At 35.7% G+C, this 16,208-nt stretch overlaps 1 protein-coding gene across 1 annotated transcript in view; it reads right to left on the bottom strand.

Moving 5' to 3' along the window:
- LOC150106535 (mitochondrial inner membrane protease ATP23 homolog) overlaps positions 1-16,208 on the bottom strand; it is a 93,804-nt gene that overhangs the window by 69,607 nt on the left and 7,989 nt on the right. Inside the window, exon 2 of the mRNA XM_090392517.1 lies at positions 9,364-9,409. Within this exon, the coding sequence (XP_090248643.1) occupies positions 9,364-9,409 (46 nt within the window). The remainder of the gene's footprint in view (positions 1-9,363; positions 9,410-16,208) is intronic.

Here is a 16,208-nt window from a genome sequence, read left to right as displayed (position 1 = left end):
AACTGATCAACTTCGCCAGAAAAATAGCCGTTTGGCTTTTCATCTTAGTTATACTATGTTATAATAATATTATATAGTGACACACCTTTCTGGCAATCGTATAGCAAAAGTATGTAAGTTCTTTTCACTTAAACTCTGATATTCTAGGTCTAGCTACTCACTGATGAGACCTCAAAAAAGGTTGAAACCAGTCTGGGTAGTGACCTCTCCTCATAATGTAAAACAGTATTACATCTCCTAAGAGCTGTGTGTTTTACATTATGAGAAAATATCAAGAACAGTGAGGGATTTTGCTCCACCTTTGCAACGAGTTGCCGTGGTGTGGCACTACCAAGTGGTCACTTACGCTTGGATATGCTGACAGTTCGTCGGCATGAAACGTTCAGATCGTAGTTTTCGATCGTTGTTTCGCTTACTGGCTGAAAAACAATAAGGGATTTTTATCCCATTAACTGATCAACTTTGCCCGAAAAATAGCCTTTTGGCTTTTCATCTTAGTTATACTATTGTTTACTCTTTTGCTGATGTTAAAAATTGTGTCTTTAAATTGCATGGTTGTATGTGGCAGCTAGATTACACTTAAAGGTAAATAAATAATATACATACTATCAACAGCATAGAAGGACTTTTAAGTAAATATTCTGTCACTAATTTTTACATTCATTCAATCTTACATGACAATATTTTTTGATTTTACTGCACTAGTGTGATTTTTGTTTATTTGAAAAGGTTCTCCCAATACTTAAAAGACAGCAAATAATAATATGTTCCTCAAAATTTCAGTTGGTATGTGAGAAAAGTTTGCATCAAAGATTTGGCAATTTTGGCATGCACACTTAAAAAGGTTGCCCATCCCTGTCCCATACTAATATATGCAAAATCTGTAAAACAATTACAAAAAATAATGAAAAATAAAGGTTAAGTGGAGAAAACACCTCCAGCAATAATGGCAGTAATGCCTTCTAGTCCCTTGGAAAAAATATTGGGCACAATTTTTGTCCATTTGTGCTCATATCTGTCTTTTCACCCAAATGGCAGTATCACCTAAAAATAAAGCTGACCATTGGGAATCATCATTCTCTTTGAGCTCCTGCATGGACCAAGGCACACCTCCATCTTTATTTGGAACACAGCATCACATACCTTCTGTGGACTTCTAGCAGAATGACATGCAAACTAAAAAGGGTTCAGATCCTGATTTTATCCCAACAACTGTTCTCAAGATATATGTTGCTAAGCTAACACCTGTGTTCTTTATTATCTCTAAAATGTATTATACTCAGCTGACAGCCACCTTACACAGCACGGAAGTAGCTCATATGCAGCTGATTCCAAAAAAGTGATAATAAGTGTCTACCATCATACTATGGACCTACTGCTCTCATCCAGTGTTGCCTAAAGTAATTGTGAAAGTCATCAAGAGTTAACTTTTTCAATACCTGGAGAATTGTCAACTACTAGGTGACCACCAATATGGATTCCATCAGGCCAGATTCACAGAGATTTCCTTGCCTACATCACTCAACTCCAGATCTGTGCAAATGGAAAGTTTGGAGAAATTTGTGCTGTTGCACTTCACATTTGATATAGTTCAGCATTGAGAGCTTCCCAGCAAACTGCATCTTATGCACCTTTTCTACACCTTTCACCTTTCATAACTAGATTGCAAGTTTTCTTAGGCCATTCATTATAAGTAATTGTGGAGAGTATTCTGTTGTCAGATTTTCCTATTAATGCACATGTTACACAGGTCTTTAATATTTATACATCTTCCTCCTCATATATATAAACAACCATTTCTTACTGATCCCAAAACACTGCCCAGTTTGCTGATGACAGCACTCTGGGGGATGGTCTTTTTTCTCATAAAAAAAAGGCCTCAGCTTCTCCTCTTACCTTTGATAATGATTAGTGAATAGATCAGCTTAATGAACAGCAGTTTCTCTTTCTCAGGTTGACTTACCCCTGGCATGAATACACCCCTTCAGCAATCTCAGCCTCCAAAAAATTTAGCATCTTTTTTTGCTCAAAATATTACTTTTTTATCTGTATAGCTATTAACTCTGTATAAATTCTAAATCTGACTTCCCTTGGAATACTGCCTCATATTTGGGGTGCATCAAAAACTTCTCTAAAATTAATTTTGCTGTCCTGAAGAGGACAGGTCGGTTAATAAACACTCTCTCTCACAGACTCAGCAGTTAGCATAATGTGTTTATGGCGCAGTTTGCACAAAATGCATGCACACTCACTTTTAAAATGAAAAACCTTAAGCATAATAGTTGAAATACAGCATGTTATTCAATAAAAACTGAAGATACTAAATATTACATTTAATACTAAATATCAATATTAAGGTAAATTAGTGATTTCCATTTCAAATGGACAGAGATTCAAATAAAAGGACAATCAGTTTTGTTCTAAGTTTGAGCTAAATCCAAAAATTCATGCAAATCATAACATTCACAGCCTTGTGAATGTTATATAATGTTATATATTTTTTCTACATAAACTTTCAGTTATAAAGTTGATAATTTATGACCCCTTGCAGCAATTATTCAAGAACGTTAAACGCTTCTGTATACATTAAATCCAAACCAAAAGTAACATAGCATAATTATTATGACAAATATTATAAAATAAAGATAAGATAAAATTAAAATGCTTGATTCAAAGCCAATAATTTATTATCTTTTGAGCTTCACATTAACAATACTATACCACATTAAAAAAGAAACCTTAAAAAATGAAAAAAAAAACTGCCTTCAGAAGCATTATGTAGGCACAAAATTTTCTTAAAGTAGTCCTCAAGTCTCCCAAGTTACTAAATCAATTATCTAGCCATTTTCCTATCTCAGATTTGTATAATCACTAATCCAGGTTCCCAATTTTTCTCTCCTAGATCAGGTTTCCAATATTCCAGACCTAATTCTGGTCTGAACTTCAGCACAGATCTAGATTTCTTATCTCTTAAATGGCTCCTAAAGACTCAACACCCTGCAGTGAGATCACCTATTGCAGAACCATCATATGCCCTGATAGACAGTACTTTTGTTTGTTAATTTCCTGTGTTTTTTTTGGCCAATTTTTCTGTCTTACAGGATGAAAACTTGCATTTTCTGGGAGAAAAACTCTATTACCTTTGTATGAGAACAGGTAAATTATCTTCACTTGAAAAAAGCTCACACCATCTCCAGATAGAATACACTGTGACTACTAGAAAGTGTACCCAGAAAATAAGAATGGACTTGTCTGACATGTTACTTGACTCCCAAGGGATCCTGCAGCACATTTTTCTTCATAAATGATTTCACCATTGCTTTTCATCCATTATCTACTATGGAAGGAAAGTTAAGCAATGCAGTTGTCATCATTTTTCACAAATACTTTTGTTGAAATGTGAGAGAAACACATATAGGTTTTGGGTTTTCATGAAATTATTTCCATACTCTAATCCTACTATCTTTTGATTGATAGGTCAAATGTGTGTAACAAGTTCCTCATTTGTCAACATTACACAGCTGCAGTGTTGATAGTACTGTGACTTGACAAATAGTTTATGATAGTATGCAGGACTTTTCCAATTGAAAGGCATGTTCTGTTTTTTTCCCAAGTGCACAATGGAGGTGTATTTTTAGAACTCAAAATACTACCATTCAGGTAAAGATTCTTAATTCCAGATTTATTAATATTGTTATTTTATGAGTCACTAATAGACTGATTATCATGTAATCAACCCAAATGTCTAAGACACAGAGAAATATGATGCATATCATATTCAATCTCTGTCAATAATATGGCTATTTTACCACTAATTGGTGACGGTGATCATGCTGTACTTTCTTGGGAAGTATCCAATTATATTGATGCTCCAATTAAAACATGTTACATGCTGAACTACAAAGCTGGAAATTATGACCAACTTAAGAGAATACTATCTTTGATCATATGGTATCAGTTACTGAATGGGAAAAATGTCAGTAATGCATGTGAATCTTTGAAAAAAGTGCTTAAATGAGGTGGTATCTGAAGGTATCCTTAGTGTTTGAAGAATAAATAGGTTGAGAGTGAAACGGATGTACATCCTTATTAAGCAAGAGATCAACAAGAAGAAGATGATGTAGAAACAATATTGTGAGAATAAGAGTGAGAGGAGTTATGAAATATATAAAGCTCAGGCCAGAAAAGTAATGAGTATTGTGAGAAAAGCTAAATCAGAGTATAAAGAAATTGGTCATGTAAGCTAAAGGCAATCCAAAAGAATTTTATCATTATGCCACAAGTAAAATAAAATATGAATGTGGAAGAATAACTTTATTGAATGCAGATGGTACACGAGTGCCAGAAGCCAAGGAGATTGTTCAGTTAATGAGTGCTCACTTTGCTAAGATATATCAACCAGGTGTATGTAACATGGTGCACAGTGTTACATTGGATGAAGAGTTAAAGGTTCATGAAAATGAGGTTGAAGAGCTGTTGCATAACTTGGATAAGAATTTGTCTATAGGGAACAGATGGAATATCAGCCCATTTGCTAAAGGAATGTTCAGCCAAATTGGCTATGCCTTTCACATGTTTGTATAACTTGAGTCTCCTCTCAGGAATGATGATACTACAGGAATGGACAGAATGTATGATAGTTTCATTGCACAAGAGTGGTGCAAAAACTGGTGTGTCTAACTACCGACCTATCAGTATCTCTGGTGTGGTAGTGAAGATTTCAGAGAAGTTGGTAAAAACTCTCATACGAAAATGGGTAGACAAACATGCTATGCTCTGCAAGGAACAGCATGGGTTTACTAAAGGAAGGTCATGTTTTAGTAATTTGCTCATATTTTATAACAATGTTACAGCCGAGTTTGGATAAAGGGAATGGATACGCTATGATAATGTTGAATTTTTCTAAGGCATCTGATAGGATACCAGTCGAAAGGCTATTGTATAAACTGGAGAATATGGAATTGGAATATAAACTCTTGACTTGGATCAGGGGATGGTTGACAGACATATCAAGGTGACCAGTAGTATACCTCTGGGATCAGTCCTTGGACCACTATTGTTTAATCTATACATTAATGACATCAGATGTGCAAGTGTTTGCTGATTATGCAAAGATAGGCAAGGCAATCAGAGATGCTACTGATATTCAGCAATTACAAAATGATTTGAATAGACTGGAAATTTGGGCAAACGAAAATGGCTGTCAATTTAATGTTAGTAAGTGTAAAGTTATGCACATTGGTGTGTGATTAGAGTTCCAGCGGCATATTATATTACGGGGTTATGTTACAAGAAACTGAAGAGGCAAGGGATCTTGGCATATTGGTGGATAGGAATTTAAAGTTCAAAGGTCACATAGCAAAAGTTGCAAATACTCAGAGGATAATGCGATGTTGAAGCGAACCTTGACATGTAAGGATAAGGAAGTCATTTTGCTTCTTTATAAAGCTTTGATAAGACTCCACCTGGATTACTGTGCACAGATTTGGTCTCCTGGGTTCCAAGGGGATAAAGAAGCTGTGAAAAGGGTGCAAAGAAGAATTACAAAATTATATCTGGATTATGGGATTTAGATTATGAGGACAGATTGTGAGTATATGGATGCAGACTCTGGTTAACAGGAGAAAGAGGGGTGATAGAGGTCTATAAATTTTGAATGTGTGTGTGTTATAGGATATCAACTGATGAAATTTTTCGTTATATGGAAGGTGCGGAGAGGGAACACGGGGGCATCCATGGAAGTTAAATTTATTTGAAGTCAAGAAAGGGGTAAGAGTTAGGTTTTTCTCCCAGAGAGCAGTGAGTAAGTGGAATAATTTACCCTTAGGGGTAGTGATGCATCTAGTGTGAGTGAAATTAAGGGATGGTATGACGATAGCTTTTTTTGGGTGATTTATAACCTCCTTCGATGAGTCCTTGACTCCCTGGAGGTCTCAGATAATAATAATAATATATATATATATATATTCATTAATAATTTAAGATATGTGGATGATGTAGTGGTGATGGCAGAAAGTGAAAATGGATTACAACAAATTGTTCAAAGAATTGAAAACTTTTGTAAAGAATACGGACTAAGGATTAACACAAAGAAGACTAAGATAACGATAATGGGCAGAAAAACAGGAGATAATGTAAAGATAAGATGTGGAGGAAAGATTTTAGAAGAAGTGGAAAGATTTCAATATTTAGGTAGCTGGATCTCAGAGAAAGGAACTTCAGAGTTGGACATTAGAAATAGAATAGGTAAAGCTAAATCTGCATTTATGGAAATGAACAGAATTTTAATAAACAAGAGTATTAAAATAGGTGTTAGAGTTGCAATAGTTAAAGCAACAGTTTGGAGTATTGCAAGTTATGGAAATGAGTAATGGACAATCAGAAAGAGAGATATGGAAAGAATTAATGCATTGGAAATGTGGTGTTATAGAAAGATGGAAAAGATTAGCTATACAGAGAGAATATCAAATCAAGAAGTTTTAAGAAGAGTTGGAATGGAAAGAACACTGCTCAAGAATATTATGCAAAGAAAGACCAGATTTGTGGGACATCTTCTGAGAGGTTCTTTGGGAACAAGTAATATAGTCCTGACAAGAACTATATTGCAAGGGAAAGTTGTTAGAGAGAGAAGTCGTGGAAGACCAACTAGAGAGTGGTTCAATGACATCGTGGAATGGACTGGTTTAATAATGACAGAGGCAACAGACAGATAGAAATGGAGAAGAGCTGCTTATCTGCTGCAACCCTCTTGCTAGAGGATACTACTGGACTGGTCTGGATATATATATTCAGCACTGTATAATAAAATAAGATTTTCAGCACTGCATAATAAAAATTGTGAAGGTATTCTAGCTGCACGATCTCTTATACATGATGTTTGATTAAGATTTTGCTTTAGAGATTATTGAAACAAGCTTCTCATCACAATCTATGCTATGACTGATTTGGATGAACTACTACAAAATCTTCAGCCCACAGAAAGGTAGAATGACTGACAATCTACAAATCAAAATAACAGCAATTGCCATTCTAATGCCTGTGCCATCAATTTCTCACGAACCACTAGTCAGTCAAATTTCATCATTCTGAACCTAACAGCTATTGCAGTACAACTGTCTCATAATAAGAGACATTTCTGAGAACCATATATGTAGAGATTAGAAGACTAAAAAGATTTATTATTTTCACAATTTTTTTCATTAAAATATGAGCAGTATTTACTTTTGTTCTGTATGTATGTGTGGGTGTGTATGTGAGAGAGAAATTCATTATAAAATATTGGGTTGTTGCAAATGAAATGGCCATTGAATGACTGTCAGGTTTCTACTGGTTGCTGAAGAAAGCAAGCGCTGAGGTATATGCAAATTTCTTATGTCATGTGACAGCATCACACGTGGGTGATGCAATTGTAGTATTTGTTTTGTTCAACGAGCATTAAACACTGAATACTACCGACATCAAGTCAATTAAGGTTGCTATATCTTTACGAGTTCAAATTAGGAAATTCTGCAGTGGCTGCAGTAAAAAACATTAATAAAGCATTCGGTGGAAGAACAACTAATGAGAGATCCACTCGCCGTTGGTTTGCAAAATTTCGCTCAGGAGATTTGAGGCTACAAAACTAATCCCGTAGCCATCGTCCTTCCTCCATTGATTCAAATGAATTAAAGGATTTAATCGAATCAGATCCACGACAAACCGTATGAGAGATCACCCAGACACTAAATGTACACTTTTCAACTGTTTCACGGCACTTGGCAATAACAGGAAAAATAAGGAAGCTCGACAAGTAAGTGCCTCACAAACTCACTGATGAAAACGAAGCACGGCATTTGGAAGTGTGCTCTTCTCTCTTAAGAAATAAAGAAGAAAGGTTCCTGCAACGAATTGTGACTGTGGATGAGAAGTGGATATTCTACAACAATCGCATACGTTCGTCGCAGTGGTTGGGAGTGAAAGACGCTCCAGGAAGGACTCCAAAGGCACCTCTGCATCCAATGAAGATGTTGCTTACTGTATGGTGGTCTTCTGCTGGTGTTATTCACTACTCATTCCTTCCACAAGGTGAAACGATAAATGCAGCTCAATATTGTAAGATATGCGGCAAATGCATGACAAATTGTGCCTTAAGCAACCAGCACTTGTGAATAGACATGGAGTCCTATTACTTCAGGATAACGCCTGACCACATACGGCAGTGTCAACCATACAGCAAATCAACAATTTGGGATAAGAAATTGTGCCTCATCCTCTCCTGACATTTCCCCAACAGATTACCATTGTTGTTCCAAGAAATGCTTTGCTAATGATGCATCAATTTATCGGGCAGTGGAGGACTTCATCACTTCCAGAGACACTGATTTTTACAAATGTGATATAAATGACCTTGCCACACATTGGCAACAATGTATTGATGCTGTTGGAGATTACTTTGATTAAACAGGTATTCTTCTTCTTTTTATTCTCTTCTTTTTCAATCGTCCTTAAAATTGGCCACTTCATTTGCAACAACCCAATATTATTGCCAGAATCACTGAAGTTGAAAATTTTTTGGTTAAGTTTCAAAGTCATTGTCAATACAGTTATAGGAAAAACACTAAAAAGAACAACAATTCAATTCAAAGCACGTGATATTATGTGCACCATCAGCTGCAGGAGAATATCTCCATCTGCATTAATAGATATTCAAAATAAATTACAATAAATTAATTTAGTTAATAAATTATTTTTAAATATAAATAAAATTTAATTACAAATTATGGAACACATTAATGGTGAATATTAGTTAATATAACTTCCCAAAATTGAGAAAGTTTTAAGCAATCACTTTTGTTCAGGTTTATGTTGTGAATGTGCACTTTACAGCTTTCTTTGCAGAGTCTTTCCAGAAGAAAGTAACTTTTGTATAACATTTTGGTTTTGTTCCACTGAATCGTGCTTTGTAGATAATGCGTGGTTTGCTAAACTGGATTTGTTGAGTTCTTTAAGAGAAATGTATTCCTGATGTTTTTCAAGATGAATTTGTGCAGATCGACCAGTTTGTCCATAATAACATAAGCCACAAGAGCAGGGGATTCTGTAAACTCCAGGATAAGAAAGAGGAGGATATTTGTCTTTAGGTGAGGTAAGGAATGTATTAAGTTTGTGAACTGGAGGGAATGCAACTTGTACGTTAATCTGTCAAAGTAATCTTGTTATTTTTTTCTGCAAGTTTTTTAACATGTGAAATACAAATTTTACAAATAAAGACATTAAAATTAACCATAAAGGATTCTAGTAATAATATTTTATGATGAATTCTTCCTCTTATGTCTTGATTTTTAGACAAATTAGAGAGAGAGATAACTTAAGTAAATTACTAACCATCCTGCTGATTTCAGGGCACTCATCATCAGTTTTACAAGAGGGCCTAGAAGATAAAATTAAAAAAAAAAATCATATTAGTAATAATACAAAGTATCCATTATATAACATATATTAAACAAAACATTTTTATATTACATTTCAATCACATAAATTTAAATGTGAACTATTCTATCATACAGGAAAAGGTTTTTAATAGTGTGTATATATGAATATGAGCCCCTCAGTAGACTGCTTTTTCTTATTAACAAAAGATATTAGATTTTAAACAATGCAATCTAAGAAGAAGAGAATTTCCTGCTTTGGATTGGAAGATTAATTAAAACTGGCACTAACACAAATAAATGACCATATATGTTGAAGCATGTAATGCAGTCTGCCAAAATATATGGTTTCATGATTTGTATGTTTCAGAGGGAAACATGATGCAATTCACATACAGTGTTAAATGTCACATCTGAGACAAGAAACCTGTAAATGCTATTGATGAATGTTGAAAGTTTATATGTCTGAATGTATGTATGTACAATTGTCATGCATTTAACTAATAACTGTTGGTAGTTTAGAGAAGTTCTTCAGTGTTAAGTTTATAAACATGATCTTCCAGCTTAGTGAACTTGTATGTTTGCAAGTATTGTCTGTGCACAAGGAATATAACCTCAAACGCCAGTATACACAGCACCCATGCCGCTAAACACCAAGAATACATTGGACAAGTATGTACTAAAATTGTACGTAATTTGAAGAGAAAGGTTAGTGCTCAGAAATCTATTTTTACTAAACCAACATCGATACACAAAAGCTCACTCTTGGCATCGTTTGTTGTAAGCGCAGAGATAGCAAAAAAAAAAAAAAACATTATCGATGGTGAATTTGTAAAACACTGTTCTGTGAAAATGGCACGTGCATTTGAGAAAGATAAAATTGCCAGTGAGTTTGAAAGTCCCACTAACACTTTTTAAATAAATTAAAAAGTGTTGTTACAGATTCAGCTTACTTCTTATTGGCTCTGGATGAATCAACTGACATAACAGATACAGCTCAACTTCTAATTTTCATTCGAACTGTTTCCAAAGACTGTTATTAATGGAGCTACTAGCATTAGTCATTGCATAACACAGCTAAAGGCCAAGATATTTATGATGCGGTTATGAAGGTTGTAAATGGTACTGGTGACATCAACAATCTCACAGCTATTGTGACAGATGGCACCAAATCAATGCGTAGTACTCAAACAGGCTTAGTTGGCTTACTAAGGAAGGCTGGAATCAATTGCCTTGTATTGCACTGCATTATACATCAGGATAATGCAGTGTAAAATTCTGAAGGGTAGAGGATGTTATGAAAACTGTAATAAAGTGTATGAATCTAATTAAGGGTGGAAATCGGGCCTTGACACACCGCAAGTTTCTTTCTTTTCTAACAAAAAGAAATGGAAGTAGAATATGATGATTTAGTGTTATCACAGAAGTACTTTGGCTAAGCAGAGGGAACTGTTTGAAATGGTTTTTTGCTTTAAGAAAGGAAATAAAACAGTTTTTAGAGGAACACGAGAAAACAAACAAAGAACTAAATCACAAAGTTATGTGATCCTCATTTTAACAGCTTACTCGCCTTTCTAACAGACATCGCATACCACATGAATGAACTCAACGTGAAGTTACAGGGACGTAACCAAACAATCTCAGATTTAGCTGGACACCTAGATGGGTTCATAAGCTGACTGAAGGTTTTTAAATTCACCCTAGTAGAGGAAACTTATAATTTTCCTTCCTGCAGGGATTGATGGAGGAGAGCCATGACATTGACTTCAAGTTTTCTGTGCCAATGTTAGACCAACTTTTGGAGCAATTCAGTAAGCGATTTTCTGACTTCAGTTACATTCAACCACAACTGACATTATTTAACAACCTAACAAAATGTGACATTTCAGAGCAGCATGACACTATTCAATTGGAGTTGTGTAACCTTCAAAGTGACCCCTTTTTACAGCCAAGGGCGGAGATAGGTATTGACTTTTGGAAACTGGTACCAAGGGAAAATATCCTGCATTGAGTGATTTCAGCTTGAGAATTGCATTTATGTTTGGAAGCATGTACACATGTGAATGCACTTTCTCAACTATGAGGGCGGTTAAATCGTCACAAAGAAGCCGACTAACTGATGACCACCTTCAGGATTTGTTCTGAATTGTTGCCACATATGAACGCCCACAGTGTTCTCATTAAGTAGTGTTACATGTCGTCGTCGTCCGGTAGCATCCTCTAGCAAGAGGGTTGCAGCAGATGAGCAGCTCTTCTCCATTTCTCTCTGTCTGTCGCTTCCATCATTCTTAAACCAGTCCATTCCACGATGTCATTAAACCACTCTCTAGTTGGTCTTCCACGTCTTCTCTTCCCCTCAACTTTCTCTTGTAATATAGTTCTTGTCAGGTCCCGAAGAACCTCTCAGAAGATGTCCTGCAAATCTAGTCTTTCTTTGCATAATATTATTGAACAGTGTTCTTTCCATCCCAACTCTTCTTAAAATTCTTGATTTGATATTCTTTCTGTATAGCTAATCTTTTCCATCTTTCTATAACACCACATTTCCAATGCATTAATTCTTTCCATATCTCTCTTTCTTAGTGTCCATGACTCACTTCCATAACTTGCAATACTCCAAACTGTTGCTTTAACTATTCCAATTCTAATGCCTATTTTAGTGTTCTTGTTTATTAAAATTCTCTTCATTTCCATAAATGCAGATTTAGCTTTGCCTATTCTATTTCTAATGTCCAACTCTGAAGTTCCTTTCTCTGAGATCCAGCTACCTAAATATTGAAATCTTTCCACTTCTTCTAAAATCTTTCCTCCACATCTTATTTTTATATTATCTTCTATTTTTCTACCCATTATCATTATCTTGGTCTTTTTTGTGTTAATTCTTAGTCCATACTCTTTACAAGAGTTTTCAATTCTTTGAATAATTTGTTGTAACCTATTTTCACTTTCTACCATCACTACTACATCATCCGCATATCTAAGTTATTAATGATTCTTCTGTTTATTTTTATTCCTTCTTCTACATCCTCAAGTGCCTCTCTAAACATTTGTTCACTATAAAAGTTAAACAATAATGGTGATAACTTGCATCCTTGTCTGACTGCTCTCTCCACCGGGAATTCTCCTGTTTCCTCTCCATTTACACACACTGACGGTATTTGTGACCAATATAATCTCTTTAAAATTTCCAAATCATAAGAGTCAATATCAGTATTTTCTAGAATGTCAAAAAGCCTTTCATGTTTCACTGTATCAAATGCCTTTTCAAAATCTAGAAATCCCAAAAACAACTTTCCACCATGGTTTAGTGTTTTCTCCCCAATAATTCTTAGACAAGTTATAGCCTCTTTAGTTCCTCTGTTGGTTCTGAATCCAAACTGTTCCTCGTTCATTTCTTTTTCTATTTTATTCCTAATTCTCTCTAAAATTATTTGCACCAGAATTTTTGCTGTGTGAGTTATAAGACTTATCGTTCTAAAATTGTTACAGTCTAAAACTCCCATCTTTTTTGAAATGGGGATAAAAATCGATCTTCTAAACTCCTCTGTTAATTCTTGTCCTTCATAAATTCTGTTAATAATTTGCCATAACACTTCCATACCTTTTTCACCTATATTTCTTATAAGTTCTATCTGTACACCATCTATTCCAGGGGATTTTCCTTCTTTCATCTTTTGAATTGCTAGATTCAAAAGATGAAATTCAATTCCTCCCTCATGATGCATAGTCTCTGCCCACTATGTTCTTTCCTTTGATTTTCTCCTCTTTCCCTGTCTTTGTAAAGTTTACTTACATATTCTTCCCATCTCTGTAATATCTTCTCTTTTTCTATCAGAATTTCACCTCTTTCATTCTTGATTGCTCCAGTCCTTAGCATCTTTCTCCTTCCTGTCATCATATTAATGTTTTTATAAACACCTTTTATGTCCTTTCTTTCTGCCTTTGCTGTTGTATCTTTACTTATTTCATCTAACCACTCTTCCTTTTCCCTTCTTATCTCTCTTTGTATCACCCTACTCAAGTCTTTATACTGCTTTTTTTTCTCCTCTGTTTTACTATTAACTAACATTCTTCTTTGTGTTATTTTCCTCAAAATATTTTCCATCATCCATTGTTTCTTTCTTTTCTCACTTTCCTCCTCTTTTTTAGCTAAATGTAATTCTGTAGCAGTAATTATGCTTTCCTTCAGAATCTTCCATTTTTCACTTGCATCATCATTTTCTTGTATATTTCTCTTGTTCATTTCTTCCTCTACTATCTTTGAGAATTCATTCGCCGTACTTGGTATCTTCAGCCGCTCCATGTTCCATGATTTGTTCCATTTCCCTGTAGTTACCTTTTTTAGATTAATCCTTATCTTAGTTGACAACAATATGTGATCTGTATCACAGTCTGCTGCTGGATATGTTGTCACATCTTTTATAATGTTTCTATATCTTTTGTTTATCAAAATATAATTGATCTGATTTCTTCTACTATTTATATCCTCCCCTGGGGCTTTCCATGTGTACAATCTTCTTGGATGTTTCTTAAACCAAGTGTACATAATTGCTAAATCATGCTTTCTACAGAAATCCAACAGTATATCTCCTCTTTCATTTCTCACTCCCAATCCAAATATCCCAACAATGGTCCATATCCATATGGGAACAAGTGACCTCCCTGGTAGTCAATTGCGCAGTTCTGGACCCAGGGGACCCATCCTGAGCTGTGCATCGCTCGTCATTTTGATCTTTACTGCTCATCCACACTAGGGAAAAAGTAGAAGCATAGTGGTTTCCCGTTGCCTTCTATGCATGAAGAGATGAAAAAAGTAGAAACATTGAAAGAATCACCCCTAGCCCTCGATTACTCTAATAGCATTGGGGGGAAGGAACAAGAAAGAAGAAAAGGATAGAAAGAAATAAGAGTAGGGACCATTCTATAGATAATATAACAGATGTATATTACATGGAAATAAGGTATGGTCCAGCATCAGGTAACTCGGGTTTGCCACTCCCATACTCACTAAAGTGAGCCCTTGGTGTTACATGTAAAAAAACAAAAATATGTAAATGAACCTGCTGCCGCAAATGAACACCCACAGTGTTCTCATTAAGTTGTGCTACATGTAAAAAAACAGAAATATGTAATTAAATTTAATTTAACAACTTATATTTAAATCAATCAAGTATTTATATTGTTCTTCCAGCAGAAAAATGATTTAACACATATAGTAATGATTCAATGATTCAATGATTCAATACATATAACTATTGTCTTGAAAAAATGCAGTTTATTTTTATTAGTTATTTCTAAAAGTGTGCGGCCCGTGATGCTACCACTCATCATATATTAGCCCTGGTATAGAATGAAGTTGGCCACACCTGATCTACAATATCTTGGTGGAAGTTTATTTTTCACTTGGTTAGACTATAATAAATTTAGTATAATTCTTTATCCAAGTGTAAGAAAACAAAGTTTGTGCCTGAAAATATCTTCAGGACTGAGGTAAGGTAGTGCAACACCAGGAAACTCCGAGCAAAGGTGGACTAAGCTCTCATCACTCCTTGTCTCAGTATCTCCCATAATGCAAAGCACATCTCCTTGCAGACATGTATACTGCTATGCATTAAGGGAAGGGCCACTACCCAGACCAGTTTCAACCTTTATTGAGGTCTCGTCAGTGGGGGGGGGTAGACCCAAACGTGGAGATGCTAAGGCAGAAGCAATAGGAGAGGTCATATTTACCTATAGGAGTTGCCAGCAGGTGTACCCCCTTATTATTGAATTACTCTGGATTTAGAGAAAGATGTTGGAAGTTTATTTTTCACTTGGTTAGACTATATAAATTTAGTTTAATCCTTTATCCAAGTGCAAGCAAACAAAGTTTGCGCCTGAAAATATCTTCAGGACTGAGGTAAGGTAGTGCAACCCCAGGCAACTCCAAGCAAAGGTGGACCAAGCTCTCCTATTGCTTCTGCCATAGTATCTCCACATTTGGGTCTACTCCTGCTGACGAGACCTCAATAAAGGTTAAAACCAGTCTAGGTAGTGGCCCTTCCACTATTAATGCATAGCAGTATACATGTCTGCAAGGAGATGTGCTTTGCATTATGGGAGATACTGAGACAAGGAGTGATGAGAGCTTAGTCCACCTTTGCTCAGAATTGCCTGGTGTTGCACTACCTTACCTCAGTCCTGAAGATATTTCCAAGTGCAAACTTTGCTTACACTTGGATAAAGGATTAAACTAAAATTATTATAGTCTAACCAAGTGAAAAATAAACTTCCAACATCTTTCTCTAAATCCAGAGTAATTCAATAATAAGGTGGTACACCTGCTGGCAACTCCTATAGGTAAATATGACCTCTCCTATTGCTTCTGCCTTAGTATCTCCACGTTTTGGTCTGCCTCCCATTCTGGATATATATAAGAAGCTCTGCTTGGGGTAGGTTTTTGCCTGTCTCTGAGTAGAGCCACTGCTGAGATTATGGCTCTGTCTGGTGGTGGTGGTGGGGTGAGCCTGCCACTGGGTAGAGCCAACACTGAGAAGTTCTTCTTGGTGACGGGGTGAGCGTCTCACTGAGTGAAACAAAGCTGAGTTGGGCGATCTTTCGGGATCGTCTAATTTTTAGAGAAGTCTTTACCTAAATACACCTCAATAAAGGTTGAAATCGGTCTGGGTAGTGGTCCTTCCCTTAATGCATATCAGTATACATGTCTGCAAGGAGATGTGCTTTGCATTATGGGAGATACTGCGACAAGGAGTGATGAAAGCTTGGTCCACCTTTGCTTGAAGTTGCCTGGTGTTGCACTAC

The sequence above is a fragment of the Typopeltis vanoorti genome, chromosome 5, assembly GCF_054136105.1.
Source record: "Typopeltis vanoorti isolate ZY-2024b chromosome 5, IOZ_Tvanoo_1.0, whole genome shotgun sequence".
In the NCBI taxonomy this organism is placed as follows: domain Eukaryota; kingdom Metazoa; phylum Arthropoda; class Arachnida; order Uropygi; family Thelyphonidae; genus Typopeltis; species Typopeltis vanoorti.
This window is presented reverse-complemented; position numbering and strand designations above follow the sequence as displayed.